General features: G+C 42.6%; 1 protein-coding gene across 15 annotated transcripts in view; it reads left to right on the top strand.

The window, feature by feature from the left end:
• Positions 1-16,596, top strand: part of TNXB (tenascin XB) — a 743,838-nt gene that overhangs the window by 548,828 nt on the left and 178,414 nt on the right. For 13 of the 15 annotated variants that reach the window (XM_086924531.1, XM_086924530.1, XM_086924535.1 and 10 more), the window contains 2 exons: positions 14,039-14,326; positions 14,773-15,057. The exons of 1 other annotated variant lie outside the window; for it this stretch is intronic. In XM_086924531.1, the coding sequence (XP_086780657.1) occupies positions 14,039-14,326; positions 14,773-15,057 (573 nt within the window). The remainder of the gene's footprint in view (positions 1-14,038; positions 14,327-14,772; positions 15,058-16,596) is intronic. One more of the 15 variants, XM_086924533.1, reaches the window with a different exon arrangement.

Raw genomic sequence — 16,596 nt, 5'->3', positions numbered from 1 at the left:
AGCTTATCAGGTCTCTCATAGTCATTCCCTATCCACCAGGTCCAAGGCAGCAATACAACTTACCTTGCAGCTTCATGGACTTCCACGCCACTGCCCATAGGGCGAAGCAGTGGTCAATCGTAGAATGTCCCTCCTTAAATCCTCCTTGTTCCGCAGCCACAATCACCCGCTGCTCCACCCACTCCTTCAATCTGCAAAGGATTATTTTGGAAAAAACCTGCACTCCTATATCCAACAGGTTAATCAGTCTGTAGTTCTTTGGGTCCTTCCTATCACCTTTGTTGCGTAGTTGTCTGATAACCGCCCCTCTCCAGGATTTTGGGAAATGGCCTGAGTCTTACATAGCTGCGAACATATGGGACAGGAATTCTGCCGACTAGTTTATCTGATTTTTAATTATGATGGCAGGTAAATTGTCGGGCCCTGCTGCGCAAGTTAAATTTAGCTTCATAATGGTTTCCTTTACTTTTTCTGCAGAAAATGCTATTTTCAAATCTTCTACGGCCCCTCCCCAGTAAGTTTTTTCCTTACTTATTATGGGTACTTTATTTGCCTCATATAGTTCTCCTAAATACTCCTCCCAAGCTGCCTCATCAACTACGCAGCTCATGGTTCCCGGGGTCCTACCCGAAGCGTCCTGTATCAGCCTCCAAAAACCTTTAACATTTTTAGCTTCTATTGTTTCCAGCAGGTTTTCCCAACATTTTTCTTTAACACCTTGGCTGCTAGGGAGATTTTTCTCCTGTGCTGTGATTTTATGACTCCCATTGTTCATGACGAGCTCAGCTCGTCATCAGCACAGCTCCACTGTGCCTCATGACGAGCTGAGCTCGTCATGAGCATCGAAGGGGTTAAAGATCCTCTTCTGATTCCTCCCTAAAGTTGTGTATTCTTTCCTTGGTTTAATCAGGTTAGCTAGACTATCCTGGTCATATCTTATCCTCAGATGTCTCTCTATTCTCCGTATTGTTCTTTTTTTGCTCTTACACGCTAGATCACACCACCTTGATTGCCTTCCTTGTCTAGATTGCGTGTCTGCACTGACATGTTTCTTACTTTTTAAATGAACTCTAAGTCATTGTACAACCTGTTCTATTTTTTCCACAAACCATGCTACCTTCTAATCTTTAGCACACTCCACGTTTAATTTTTGTTGGAAACTTGCCAATTTCTCTAAGTATTCATCTGTTAGTTTTGTAGTCAGGCTTTTAGGGTATACCAATTTATTGGCCCCCTTAATTATTCACAGTACATGGCATTATGATCATTGTCTTTGCGCCAGAATACCCGGAACCTTTTTACTGTAGCATAGTTCCAGGCATGAATGAATACGTAATCTATAGGGCAAGATTGATTACCTATTCTAAAGGTCTGTTTAGCTGGACGGTCGGGTACCATCCTGCCATTCAAGCAACATAACCCCTTTAATCCTAATTGTTTTTGTTGGAAACTTGCCAGTTTCTCTAAGTATTCATCTTTTAGTTTTGAAGTCAGGCTTTTAGGGTATACCTTTTTTTTGGGCCCCTTAATTATTCACAGTACAGGGCATTATGATCACTGTCTTTGCGCCAGAATACCCGGAACCTTTTTACTGTAGCGTAGTTCCAGGCATGATTGAATACGTAATCTATAGGGCAAGATTGATTACCTATTCTAAAGGTCTGTTTAGCTGGGCGGTCGGGTACCATCCTGCCATTCAAGCAAAATAACGTCTTTAATCCTAAAAATTTACCAAGCGCTTCATCTTGTTTGGTTGATGTACACACGGGGAAATCAGCTGTCCTTATATCATAAGAGCTCAGTATTTCCTCAAACCTGGGGTCTATCTTTTTAATATTTAGTTTATGGTTAAAATCTCCCATTATGACCATCAGATTATTTTCATACTTTTCACTTAAAGTATTCATATCATCTTTAAAAAGTTCCATTTCGTACTCCTGTTGGGAACGCCATTGTATATAGATATTCAAGAGAATCAGGTGGACATTCTTCATTTCAGTAACCAGTTGCGATACCTTACAAACCAACAACCATTTACATGTTGTATTTATTAACTTCACCTTTCTCACGATCCTGGTTGAGGTAAGCGTCATGATAGTAAGGCAAATCTTTTTTTTTACTAGCTGGCTTATGAATTTGAACAAAACCTTCAATTACAGGGGTGTTGTCGCATAGGCATGTTTTCTGCAAACAAATAATATCGGCACACTGTGCGACGTAGTTTATTTACACTTTTGTTTGCCCTCCAAGCCCATTTATGTTCCAAAATATTATTTTTAAGCTATGCGACAACCCGGTACCCTAATCGATATCGCTGAGACGACCAGACTCATTCAGATCCAACAAGAATGTACCTATAGAGCTATTTCCTGGGCTCCAGTTGCCCCAGCTGTTACTGGACTCTGGGTTCTCGACCGTTATGTTGACGTTTGCTCTTTCCCCGCATGCCCCAGCTATCAATCTCACTTGCCTTTTCCCCAAGCCTGTATGATTTTTCAAAAAGGCACCGCCTTGCTGGTTTACCCCTACCAATTCTGCTTCTAACATTATCCTTATCCCTTCTTTTAATATCTCCTTTTCAGCTTTTAGGATTGCTGCCTTTACCAGCCCTGAGTAAACTTGAACCTTGGTACATTCTTTGCCTTTATTACTGAGGCTAAAACCTACCCGCCTCAGATCTTTTGACCTAATTTCTTTCAGGCTTGGGCGAAAGAGAATAAGAGCTGGGAACGATTTAGAGGTGTGATCTTCCTTTGTTTTTTCCTCCCCTTCTCTATTTTGGCGGGTTCAAAGTATAGCCTCGTCTTACTGCTGGATCCTATTGCTTTTGTATAGGAGTCGATATATCTTTCTCTTAAAGACAGTCGAAAGGTTTTGAAACTCTTTTAGCAGCCCCTGTTGCATTTGGTACATAAATCCCTGCTCTTATGGCACATTTGGAAGCTGCATAGGATCTTTTGAAGGTTGCTTCCACCATTCAGTCAACCTTGTCCGGTAATGTTAAGTCCTGGGATGAGAAGTCAACAAAGAGGAAGACGCCATCGAGGCTAAAATTGTGTACATTTTTGATGTGTGGAAACTCTTCATCAAACCTTTGAAGGGCATAGTCCCTAATCCTCAGATCTAGTTCTGGTTAGAACTCGGGTATTAAATTGAGGCCTAGTGTCTCCCTGCTCCCGTCGCAAATTTGCACAGGTTCAGAGTTCTCAAGGAGCCTCAGAGCAGCGTGTGCAGCACTACTTATCTCAAGTAATTGTGCCAAAGAAATATAAACAAAGTTAAATGCAGTTAAATTTTACTTAAACAGATATAAAAGCTTGCTACTTTTTCCTTATTTACCGGCGATACAAAGCTGCAGGCACAGAGGAGGTAAACATTTTTTACGATGATCAGTGAGAGAGAAGAAGGACAACAAAAAATAGCATGCTGCATTCTCTGTCTAGAGCAGCTTGGCTTCATTTCGTTAGGACTGGGATGAAGAGGACAAGACGAGAGGGTAATGCCCCCTCCTCCTAATCAAGATGTCTCCTTTCTGGCTCCCCTTACAAGCACAGCCAGACGTTTCTTGATAAAGATGAACCTCCTTGTTGGTGTGTTCCAGGGTACCAGACTAGCTCAGCAGACTAGGGACACATCGAAGATCGTTGCAACATGGACAATTCCCTCTGATCCCTCAGCAGCCTAATGTCTTAGGTTAAGTTTTTCCACAGGTTTATAGTAGCCTGTCTAAATAAGCATTGGCAAAGACAGCCGGTCTTGTCTGTGTAAAGAAGTGTTATAATAGTGCCAAATGATCTGGAATCATTTATTAGATCAGTAACAAATGTGTCTGTGCCCTTCGTCGTTTATACATTATTACTTATCTCTCAAACGTCAAGGACACCAAGGAGGGCGAGACTGAAATGACTGGAGAGTGAAACGATGTTGGAGGGTGGACACACTTTTTAGGGGGACGATCTAATTGAAGAATACGGGAGGCATTTTAATAGTTTAGAGGTGCAATGCCTACACGTCTCAGTGTTCCTGTATCTGTGGCCCCATATTTATGTACGAGTGATTCTATCTACTTGTATGAGAATGCGTGTATGTGTCTTTGTGTCTGCCAGTACTTGTGTACGTGACCATGTTCTTCCTTATGTGTTTATGTCTTGATAACACATGCGTGTACGGCTGCATGTGATTACACAGAGGTAATTTTGACGATCAATAATCAAAGTTAATTGTAGTTCTGCTTAGATAATATGTGTCGTACAGCAATCGTTTAGTGACAGTAACAGGCTGCACTGCAAAGTTCACTTGAATTCAGCAGTGGCCAGTGCATCCTAGTGTTGCTCCCCTGCTAGAGAGGATGGCAGGTTGGTCCAGAAAGGGCCATAGTAGGTGGAGAGGACCCCTTCTGTATTTATTGTCCTATGGCGTTAGCAGGAGAGGAGTGAGGCCAAAAGAGGGTCCTAGAAGGAGCCCTCAGACAGTGTTGAGCCTCTTTGTTATTGTGTAAACAGAATGCCATCTTGTTGGTAAGGGAGGATGTTTGGCAGAGCAAATCGGGTAGCATTAAATCTAGGTATTGTCCCCAAAAAAGAGAGATACCTACAAAGCAGTAGAGTGAAAGAAGTGTGCTTTATAAGAGCCATCCTATGAAGAGAAAAGAGTAGTTCTCATTAGCCAGTCTTGGATCAATAACAATTATCAACAATAAGCATTCTATAAGGTTTTTGTGTTTGATGATGACTGCTTGGGTCTTGCAATACATTTAGGGCTCCTGATTTATTCGTTTTTTTTGTTTTTGCACTTCAATCTTTATTTAACAATGTTTATTTTTTGCAAATTTTATCTGAATTTATTCATATTCATTTTGGATTTTGTAAAAAAAAAATAAAGCTGAAATTTGTATATTTTCACATTAACGTAACCAATAAATGTGCACTCATACTTGACAGGTTCCAATGATATGAATACCCACAAATGATGAACCAATAAATGACGTGCACATTTTAGTATCGCCTTGTGCATATTTACTATTGTCTAAGCCTCATTACTAAACTTTCTTTCTTTTTAACCACTTAACCCACACAGTTATCTGCCTAGCAGTCATGACTGACAGCATTAGAATCACTTAAAAAACAACCCGATTTCCTTTTTTATCTATATTTAAAAATAAATACAGAAAGTAAAATAAGTGTTTTCCTGTCTGTATCTATCTGTACAAATCAGTAAAAATGAAAAACATGGACCCTAAGATGCATTACATCATTCACTAGATGGCTCCTTTAGTAGGCGTGGGTCAAATCAGGAAGAAAGAAGTGAAAAGAGTGAGAGCTAGGCTTCAAGCCAGATGGATTTGTACACAGAAGGATTGGAACCGTAGGATCTTATCAAAGACAACATCAGCAGATAATTGCTAGACATAGCTGGTGGTAGTCTGACCAGCTAAGATTTAGGGAAGTTCTTGACCGTAAATGATTTAGGAAGGAGAAATAGAAGGTAGGAGCCGGCAGCAATAAAAACAACAGTGATCCTGTAAAGAGGCGGAGACGCATTAGAAAGCTCAGTACCTCTTGACTGATTTAATTTGGTTTTAGTGGACAACTAAATCTAGATCTCTTTCGCCTCTGAGTGAGGAAATATGTGCAGGTGATGAATGTTACTTCCTGGTAAATAATGGCTCACAAGATATACAGGACGGCTGACAAAATTGCTTAAACCTAAATTGGGACCTAAGCTTTGGGCACAGTAATAACCAAGCCCACTATAATGCTCACTTGCTTTCTCTCCTAATAACCTACTGGTACTGCCATTATCCTCTGATTTAATACTTTTCCAGGCTTCCTGTGTTCGCCTCAGCCCTAATATTCGACTTGTATGCACAATACAAAAATTAGAAGTAGAAAATCCAACCACAGGATTGAGCAGTTCAAAGCCCAACAAGATTAGTTCCCTCTCTGCCGACTAGCTCTGACTGGAAGTCTTTGCCAGGTTTAAAAGTTAAAATAACTGAACATATTTTGCTGCCTTTTGCTTTTAAGAAATGTGCATGGTGTGCTGTAAAGTGTTTTTTTTGCACTGTGAATTTAGCATTTCCGTATTTTATTAAAGTGGCAGTTTATTTTCCTTCAAATGGGGGTAGAGGGTAGCGGTGTTGCAGAACTAGAGTGATCATCCGAGTTCGCTGCTATTGCTTGTCAGTAGGTAACATATGGGTGGGCACTGTGGAGGGGGTGGCGTCCCTAAACCTGGGAGTAGATTATGGTACACTAATTATTTTATGAGAAGAATCGATCACTAAATAGTCTGGGCAATTCAGAGTGAGTTGGCAGCCCACCCCTTTTCGAATGAGGCTAATATTTCTTCTCCAGTACTTGCCAAGATAGGGTGCTGCAAGGGTCCTTAATAGCACTGAAAATTGAGAGTTGAGTCCGATGAATTGGTGTCTCATGAAGGGAAGGAGAGTTATCCAACTGGGTAAGGCCTTGCCATCTGGTACTACAGCATCATCACTACTTTGCACACCTGGTCCCACAACTGGGTAATGAGTGCTGAAGCCAAGCTAGTATGGTGTCTGACTTCAGGTTCGTGGGCAGGAGCGCTTAAGGACTGAAGTAAATACAGTACCAGAGATACTAAGGGCCTAATTACGATGTCGGGCAGACTTAAGTCCGCCTGCCATCGTTTCAGTACTGGGACCAACCGACCGGTCGGCGGTACCGGCCTATCAAATAGGATTAGCATCCTATTCTTTATAATGGGAGCATGCATTCCGACCAGAATGCATGCTCTCATTGTTAAATGGTGAGGTGAAGTTCCTCCCTGCACCCTGGGGTGCACGGATCAACAGGGGGGGCACCTTAGTTGCCTCCTCGGCCTACAACCGGAGGCCATGCTCCCATGGGGGCCCCTAAAGTTGACTTCCTACAGCCTTTCTGTGTCGAAAAGGCCGGCACAGAAAGGCTGTAGAAATCCGACATTGTAATCCCTCGGGCGGAAAGTACCACCCTTGGGATTACTGAAGTCATTCCGACTGGCGGACGGGCTCCCCGATGCGGTAGGAATGGCTTTCAGCGACGCCCAGAGACGTATCCTACCACATCGCAATCAGCCTCTAACTGTTAATCTTTACTATCACACAAATTTACTCAATAGTTTGTTGCAATTCTCAAATGGACAGACATGAATTCTGGAACACTAACCCAGAAGGAAGGTTTACCTAAATGCTGGTAATCCATCAAATTTGCGTTATGTTTCTTAGAACTGTAGTCTGCACAATAAATTATGTAATAGTAGTATAGAGCACAACACTGTAGCAGAATCACTGTTTATGGTGTATTGTTCATTTGATGACTTATTCAAACTCATTACTATATGGAAAGTATATAAACTATATGGTTTTAAATTCTGTATGACCAAAGGAATTTACTGGTGGAAGCCAGACCTCCCATGCTCTCACTGGCTGGCCTGCAGAACATCCTGAAAATGACGTTTGCCTCCATCATGCAGGAACACAGCCCTGCCAAAGCTTGATCCACCAATTTTGTACCTCTGGGCCTTCTAAGCATTGGGGTATCAGATGTGTATGGTTTTTTATGGTTGAATGTGCCCATAGGCAATTAACTGGGTGAAGTGAATCTTTGAAATATAGAAAGAAGTAGCAAGCATAATGCCAGTTAAAGCTACCTGCCATTTGGTCGCAAGTATCACCGATGGACTGTATGGAAACATATAACAATCATTTGTTTTTAATATTTCTACATCACAAACTTTATTTTCAGGGTGCTAGGCCTCTGACCCTATTTGGATGGCTGGGAGATTGCATTGAACGTGTTCTTTGTCAGATGTTTTCTCTTTGTTTTCCTCAAAGCTTGGAAACTCCTTCTAGTCTCCTTAGTGCAGAACCATAACCCTGCCTAGGCTTGACCTCTAGCTTTGTTCCTCTAGGTTCACTGAACGTGTGGTACCAAATATGTATCAGTTTTCTGTGGGTATAGGGTACCTACAAGCAGTATACTGGGTGTAGTGTATTTTAAAAATTGGAAAGTAACAGCTCGAAATGCTGTTATGGTCATTTAGTCTCTAGCATCAGCCCTGAGAAACATATCACAGCCATTTATTTTTAACATCTACTCATTCTAAGGTTTCTATCGCTGGACGTCCGACAGCCTCTCCTGAGTGGCTGGCATGGACAACAAACTGAACAAGTATGTCAGATTTTCAGCATGTTTTCCCAAAACACTGTAGTTTCCTTCAGCCTTCCCTCACAGGACAAACCATGACCAAAATCTGTGTTCCCCTATATTTATTTAGTGTAGAGTGAACTGATGTGCAGGTTTTACATGCATCTGAGTGGTCATCCAGTCACTAGACACCAGGGAATATTTTGGATGGGGTGAGCAATGTCTGCATAATTTGTGCCAGTGGTCAGCTGGCACCAAGAGGGACCTACCAACCCAGACATTTCTGAACTCTAGAGACACATGGGGAATCTATTGAGATGTGACTTTAATAAATACCAACACGTTTTATCACCAGAATGTCATGGAAATGTCGAAGCATGGATTAAAAATAATTTTAAAAAATTCACTTTTCTATGATAGAAAATGTCAAACCTCCAATGTTACCACACTTCTCCCACTAAAAATGGTACCCTACATGATTACGCCGGCTTATTGTACCGGACATGAATAGGCCAAAATTGGGGCTGAGTGAAGACCACATTAACATTATACACTTTAACACGGTCACACATTTTGCATGCTCCTGTCAGTTACAATAGACCCACCAGCACTTGACATAATGTGTATTATTAGAAGTGAGGAAACACTAGGCGGCCGATTTCGATCCGGTAAAATTACCGTCCGTACGAATTGCATCCGGAGCCGTCTCCGTACGACTCGTACACACGCCGTACGACCCGACGAGTACGATCCGGACCGGGGTATCAGGACGCGAGTCGTACGGTCCACGTCAGGTAAGAGCAATTCATACGGAAAAGCGCACAATCACATACACACCGTACAGCGCGTACCCCCCATGATCGGAGGGGTACAGCGCTTACCCCTGCGATCACGCGGAATATACGCCGTACACCCAGCGAACATGGGGTACGCGCCGTACACCCAGCATACATGGGGTACGGTGTGTACCCCATGTACGCTGGGTGTACGGCACGTACCAGTCCATGATGGCAGGGGTATGCGCCGTACCCCTCCTATCATGGGGGGTACGCGCCATACCCGGGGGGGCGTTCCATACCTGTTTCATCGCGAACTCTGTTTTTACGGATGTTTTCAGCTCCCGTAGAAAAAGGGTCGTACGGTGTGTACCCGACACGTATCGTACTTGCTGGGTTGTATAAACCAGCCGCGAACCATACAGATGTCGCGTACAGCGGGTTCCGTGTGAGACTCGTACGGAGATTAGAGTCGTGCGGTCTCTGTACGATTCGTACGTAGTCCAGCTCCTGGTACGAATCTTACTTCGTCGTACGTACGGGGACGTTGCAGGGTAAGATTCGTACAGGAAAAACGCTCCAAACGGCTATTCGTAGTGCTTTTTACCGGATCGGAAATGGCCCCTAGGTGTGAGAGTTTTTCTGATGAGGAAATCATTTATTTGAATCATTTATCCCGATCAGGGAATCCTGGATAAGGAAAAGTGATGTTTGTACCCAGGAAAGAGCCAGAAACTGTTTGGCTTTTCTTTACGATAGGAAAAAAATGGTGAAGTGTCTGGATTCTTGCTGGGGCATGGAATATAGTGTATGTGCCCCATAAACAAATCAGACACTACTTGGCTTTTTTCTTAGATAAAAACAATGTCTAGCTCCTTACTGAGGCACAGACACACAGCCCTTTCTTGTAAAAATGCTTCTCTTGGACAGAGAGGCATAGGGAGATGAAGAAGCTGTGTGAAACATTCAGGAATTGGAGATTAGAAGGTGGGTACTAGGAACAATTCTAGTCCATCCTATTCCAATCCCCAACTCACGATTTGTTTGTTTTGATGGTGGGATGGGAGGGAAGACTAGATGCATATAACCCCTCCAATAGACCTGCGGGCCAGTACGATCCTAGTAAAGACCTAAAAAGAGCTAGGGAAATCCTCGTATGTCGTTCCTATATGTGTATAAAGCCACGCATTTAGGAGTATGCCAATGTCCATAAAGATTCGGGAACCAGTAAACGCCTTTCTCCTGAGTTGTGGCCTAGAGAGCTTTTACAACTGTTATGTATAAATTGATTATTTGATATATATATATATATATATATATATATATTGATATATATATATATATTCACTGAAAAAACCATAGGTTTTAAACACGTTATAGTTAGGAAGTTGCATTTACAAAACCTATGAAATTCACTGAAAAAACCATAGGTTTTACACACGTTATAGTTAGGAAGTAGCATTTACAAAACCTATGAAATTCACTGAAAAAACCATAGGTTTGACACATGTTATAGTTAGCTGGATATTTTACTCATATAAAACCAATGAAATTCCCCCGTTATAGTTACTTCAGCTAACTATAACTCGCGCGCCCCGCAATGCACTGCTGATGACTTCACATATTACATCACTCATGACATGGTCAGTGACATCACTCATGACATCACTGATGACATCATCCAGTGAATGGGTTAGTTCTGAAAATTAAATATGTTTTATATATGTATATTTGAAGGTTGATGGAAGAAGAATTGAGTATATAAGTGTATAAATGGCTGCTTTTTAGGTGAAAAATAGATTGTATAACTGACTGATTAAGTATATCTTAATGAGTACATGGGTTAGTGAGTAATGTTTAAATATATACATATCTGTATCAGTCTCTCAGTTTCTGTGTAAGTGGCTGCATGTGTTGGTGAGTAGCTATATGAGTGATACATAATGTCTATATATGTTATTGTTTGTTTGATTATTAGTTGGAGTGTCTGAGTGTCTAAGTTCAATATGCTTTGTTGGGAGATCTTACGTAGTGCATAGATGCATGAATGAGTGACTTACTGTTTGTATGTGTTGTAGGCAGCATATATGCTGGACTGTATGGGTGAGTGAGTGTGTGTGGTGAGTAGGTATATAGGTTATTATTTGTTTTTTTTTCTGTATGAGTGTATATATGACTGTCTAAGTGAATGAATAACTGTTTTAATAGTGTATTTCTGAGTAAGTACATATGTTTTAAACTAGTACATATAAGTTATGTGTGAGTAACTCTATGGTTGAGTGTCGGTGTGTAACAGGATGATCAGGATGTATCAGTGTATAAGAACATATGATGACTGAATACATATATGAGTGACTGTATATAATATATGAGTGACTGTATATGTCTGTTGATGGATAAGTGGTTGTGTATATAGATCTTCCAATTACTAAATAGGTGTGTTCTAAGTGGCATTGGTATGGCTATTGTATTGAAAATATTATTTTCTATTTTTGAGTGTGTGTAATAAAGGTTATATTAGGGTGAGTGAAGGTCTGCCACTCTTCCACAAGGATGATGTCATCAGTGATGTCATTTGAGATGTCATCAGTGATGTCATGAGTGATGTCACTGACCATGTCATGAGTGATGTAATATGTGAAGTCATCAGCAGTGCATTGCGGGGCGCGCGAGTTATAGTTAGCTGAAGTAACTATAACGGGGGAATTTCATTGGTTTTATATGAGTAAAATATCCAGCTAACTATAACATGTATCAAACCTATGGTTTTTTCAGTGAATTTCATAGGTTTTGTAAATGCTACTTCCTAACTATAACGTGTGTAAAACCTATGGTTTTTTCAGTGAATTTCATAGGTTTTTTAAATGCAACTTCCTAACTATAACGTGTTTAAAACCTATGGTTTTTTAGTGAATTTCATAGGTTGTTTGAATGCTACTTCCTAACTATAACGGGTTTAAAACCTATGTTTTTTTCAGTGAATTTCAAGGGTTTTGTAAATGCTAATTCCTAACTATACCGTGTGTTGTACAATTGTGGTCGAATGTGTGCATGGTTTCATCTCTCTTGATATACAATGGACGTCGGCTGTTTGATGTACAACAATCCTTTAACCCCTCCCACGCTTATGACGGAACGGCTCCGTCATAGCCCTCGGGTGGGCTGCGCTGGTGACAGAGTGGTTCCGTAATGGCCCGCCCGGCACGCCTGCGCGGCGCTGATTTCGCGCCTGCGCTGACGATCTGAAGAACGGGCGGGCCATGACGGAACCAGATGCGTCACGTTGTAAATAGCCCGCACCATGGCGCATCTTTTGCACCACCGCTGCGTCACAAAAGTGACGCAACGGCGGCGCAAAACAGGTGTAAGGGGCTTGTAAATCTGCCCCAAGGTGTCTAAAACTAGGGTAGAGAGTTAAGGGAAATTAAAAATTATGGGAAGAGCAGTATGGAAAAGAAAGTAAAAGAGAAGGAGTGACAGAAGGCGAGTGAGGATGGACATAAGGAAGGAGAGTAAGGGACAAAGAGATTCGCGCCTGCGCTGACGATCTGAAGAATGGGCGGGGCCATGACGGAACCAGATGCGTCACATTGTAAATAGCCCGCACCATGGAGCATCTTTTGCACCGCCACTGCGTCACAAAAGTGACTCAACAGCGGCGCAAAACGCGTGTAAGGGGCTTGTAAATCTGCCCCAAGGTGTCTAAAGGTAGGGTAGTGAGTTAAGGGAAATTAAAAATATGGGAAGAGCAGTATGGAAAAGAAAGTAAAGGAGGAGGAGTGACAGAAGGGGAGTGAGGATGGACATATGTAAGGAGAGTAAGGGACAAAGAGAGATACATAGAGTAGGGTAAGGGGAATGAAGGTAAAAGAAATGGAAAGATGGTGAGGGAAGGGGATTTGAGGATGATAAAATGGAGGTAAGTGACCCCCAAGGCAAAAAAAAAAATTTTGGGGGGACAATCATGGGGTGCGCGCACCCCGCGATTTTTCAAAAAAATAATAATTTTTTTTTGCAGCAGGCCTAGGGGGTCAGGGTGCTTCTACCCTGCCCCCTTTTCGAGTTCTACACCTTGGTTTTTCTGCTTTCCTGTGCCTCAGTCTACCGAGGCACAAGATGGCTGCCAACAATTTCTGTTTTAGAGTGTTGACAGACAGTGGCAGCCAATCAGCATGAAGCTCGTGCACGGCAAGGTGCGCGCACGGTGCGCGCACCCGTACGCGCTTATAGATATATAATTGATTTCAACTTTAATTTTCTCAGCAACTGCTGGAGGGATTTACACCATTTAAACAAAAGCGTGATCTGTGTAACAGACCCTACGATTTTCCCAAATTTGGTGTAATTCCGTTCAGCGGTTCGGGCTGCAGCCGTGTCTAAAAGTCCTATGGAAATTAACATGGGGAAAACACGTTTTGGGACCCCCCTTTTTTCTCGGCCCCCGCTTGACGAATCTTCCCGAGATTTTCAGGGGCGGAGCTTAGCGAGCCATCTTCTTTGAGAAATTCGTAGAGATTCATCAACCGGCACCAAAGTTATTCCCAATAGAATGTTGCGGATTTCCTATGGAAACTAGGTCCTAACTATAACTACCTACTGGCTACCGCCAGTAGGTAATATATATATATATATATATATATATATATATATATATATATATATATATATATATATATATATGCTGTTGTGCAGACACCTTTTTAAGATATATAAAAATACATAATTGGGCAGCCTAGGAGTAAGTGTGAAAGCATAATAAGGTTAGCAGACCTTCCTTGCACGAGGTTATGGAAACATCTGTTCTACACAATATCCTTAATAGCACCCAAGGGAAGAGACTGGGAGCAGACAAAGTCTTTTCTGGTGACACCAGGTACCAGCCAGACAAAAAGGATTCCAAGCCTTAACAAGACTATGCATTATTTTGTTAGGAACGCCAGTCAACAGGATAACCTATGGTTGGTTGAAGGAAATTATGCCTCCACACAACCCTACAAGAAACAAGAACTTAGATGATACTGGTGACCAGTTATTCTTTAAAATGGTTGATGGGCCTAAAGGTGGATAGATATTAATGTTCTGTGTTCTCTTTAGCTGCCCTTGAAGTCCCACCAACTTCATCCCCCTGGCTGGGAGAACTCACTGTCTCTGATGTCACTAAAGACTCTGTCCGTCTATCTTGGACACAACAGGGTGGGGACTACGACACCTTCCTCATCTTCTACCGGGATGCGGATGGCCGGCCTCAGGGACTGCCAGTCCAAAAGGACCAGCGCACTGCTCGCGTGTCTGGGCTGACGCCTACCACAAAATACACATTTCTGCTCTATGGGGTGAAAGGCAGGAGACGCAGCACACCAATAACTGCTGAAGCCACTACAGGTATCAATGCCACTATAAAATATACAAAATGATATTGGGGCGGGATCCTGATTTTTTTCATTTGCAGGGAACAGTTAACCAAAGATGTTTGAGTTTCAGGGTAATGGGGATGCTGAAACCTTTGATGTTACCTGATTTTACATTAACCACGTTTTATTTCCCCTGCTGCTACCACTATGTGTTATTTAGGAAATAGAAACTGGAAATTTGAGACGCTAAGACATTTAAAAGCACCAGGTTTCTGCACCTGCTTGTATGTAAGAAAACCTTACGTTGTTACTTGAGTGAGTAAGTTCGGTTAGAGAAAACCACAGACTCCTCTCAATCTAAGACTGTTCAAAAGCAAATTCAGGCCTTCTCTGTGGAGGCATCATATCACCTTTGAATAACTCATGGCTATCCTTGTCAAACTCTTGAATGAAAAGAGTAATGTTGCTTTCTTTCAGGACCAGACAAGGTACACGCTCCGAAGCCCACTCTGGCAAACCTCGCCATTTCTGATGTCACTGAAGACTCTTTGCAGCTTTCCTGGGCGGTCCAGGGAGGGGACTTTGACACTTTTCTCATTCAATACAGGGATCCAGAGGAAAACCCCCAGGAACTGAAAGTCGATGGGAACCAGCACACAACCACAATCTCTGACCTGGTTCCTTCAAAGAAGTACACATTTTATCTCCAGGGTATCATCGGCACAGAACGTGTTGGACCAATATCTACTGATGCTGTTACAGGTATTAATCTGCCAGTGGCAGTCTGCATTCTCACGTGGCGCTTGCTTTTAATTTCCCACTCTTTCTACAGATTGACAAAGCTGATCTATTCCAACATTTCCAGTTAAACTTGGCTCTGTATCCACTAACCATGTTTTCTCTTTAGAACAAAGGACACACTCAATGTGAGATTACATTTGTCTTCCCAATGTAGCTTCTCCGTGGAAAGCCCCTAACCATCTGCCTCATTTGGGGGATCTGTGTACCTCCGATGTCACTGATCAGTCAGTTCACCTTTCATTCCTTGATGGGCAGTTTGACACTTTCTTCATTCAGTACAGTGATTGAAATGGGTGGCCACAGTGGGTGCTGATGGATGGGAACCAAAAAGCTCTAAGGCTATCCATTACTCCTTAGTCTCCCAACAGTATCTCCCATGTAAGGCGTTTTAATACCAACTCAACTGAAGTTAAACTGAACTACCTTCTTCTCTCCCGGGCAGAGTGTGTGGGGCCAACTTTATCTTGAGTAAAACACTTAGGGGTCTATTACGAAGGCGGGCAGACTTTACGGTATGCGGGACCGTCAGCCAGGGGTACGGCGGTCCCGCACCTGCAATTAGGATGCCACCGCCACCATGGCGATGGCATCCTCCATTTCCAGAATTGTGGTGGGCGGTGCTTACAGCATCACCCGCCACAATGCTGGGAATGCATGTTGTGCATTGGCATGCACAAGGTGACAGGCACCGTGCAGTGCCTGTCACCTTGTCCATGTCAATGTAGGGGGGTATGAAAGGTACCCACCATGTAAACCCTCCACCCCCCCAACATCATGGGGGCCCGCTACGGCCACCTACAGCGAACACGGCATGTTAATATGGATGGCGGTGTCTTGCAGACACCACCACCATATTAAGCACCTTTTCTGCCCGGTAAAATCTCTGTGAAACAAGAGACACTGTCCCTCTGCACTTAGAACTGTGCTCATATTTCATTGATACATTGCAAGTAATGAAGAGACAGCCCCCAGTGTGCACAGATGTAGCCTGGAAAACTGACCATGAGTGGGCAAACGAGATGCCTGTAACCAGGTAGCAATTTCCAGAAACAAATGAGGTTATGTGTAACATTATGAATATGGGTCTGAACACAGATAGCAGTACCCAAGCCTTCCACACCAAAGGGAGCTCTCCCATACCTTGAGTTTAAACTTAATCTGTCACGAGCACTAAAAAGGAGGCATTCTCCTGATAAACTGTGAACTACCTACCTGTATACAGCTGTTGTTCCTTAAAGAGATAGCCTTCGAAAACCATACATTGAGACTTTATGTACCCTATGTACATTTCCACATAAAGAGGCATCATTCTGTCACAGTGACTTGTCCATGGAATGTGACTCTCATCCCAAATATGTTGCCCACCACATCTTTTTAACAGATTAGGGCAAGCATGATCTTGAAAATTCTGGAAAAGAGATCAGGGAGACACACAGACTGCTGTGTTTGAGGTTCTAATAGGAGGCGTAGTGGGTAGGTGTGGGGGGGGGGTCTCAGTTA

Source organism: Lissotriton vulgaris, chromosome 5 (assembly GCF_964263255.1).
Source record: "Lissotriton vulgaris chromosome 5, aLisVul1.2, whole genome shotgun sequence".
Classification (NCBI taxonomy): domain Eukaryota; kingdom Metazoa; phylum Chordata; class Amphibia; order Caudata; family Salamandridae; genus Lissotriton; species Lissotriton vulgaris.
This window is presented reverse-complemented; position numbering and strand designations above follow the sequence as displayed.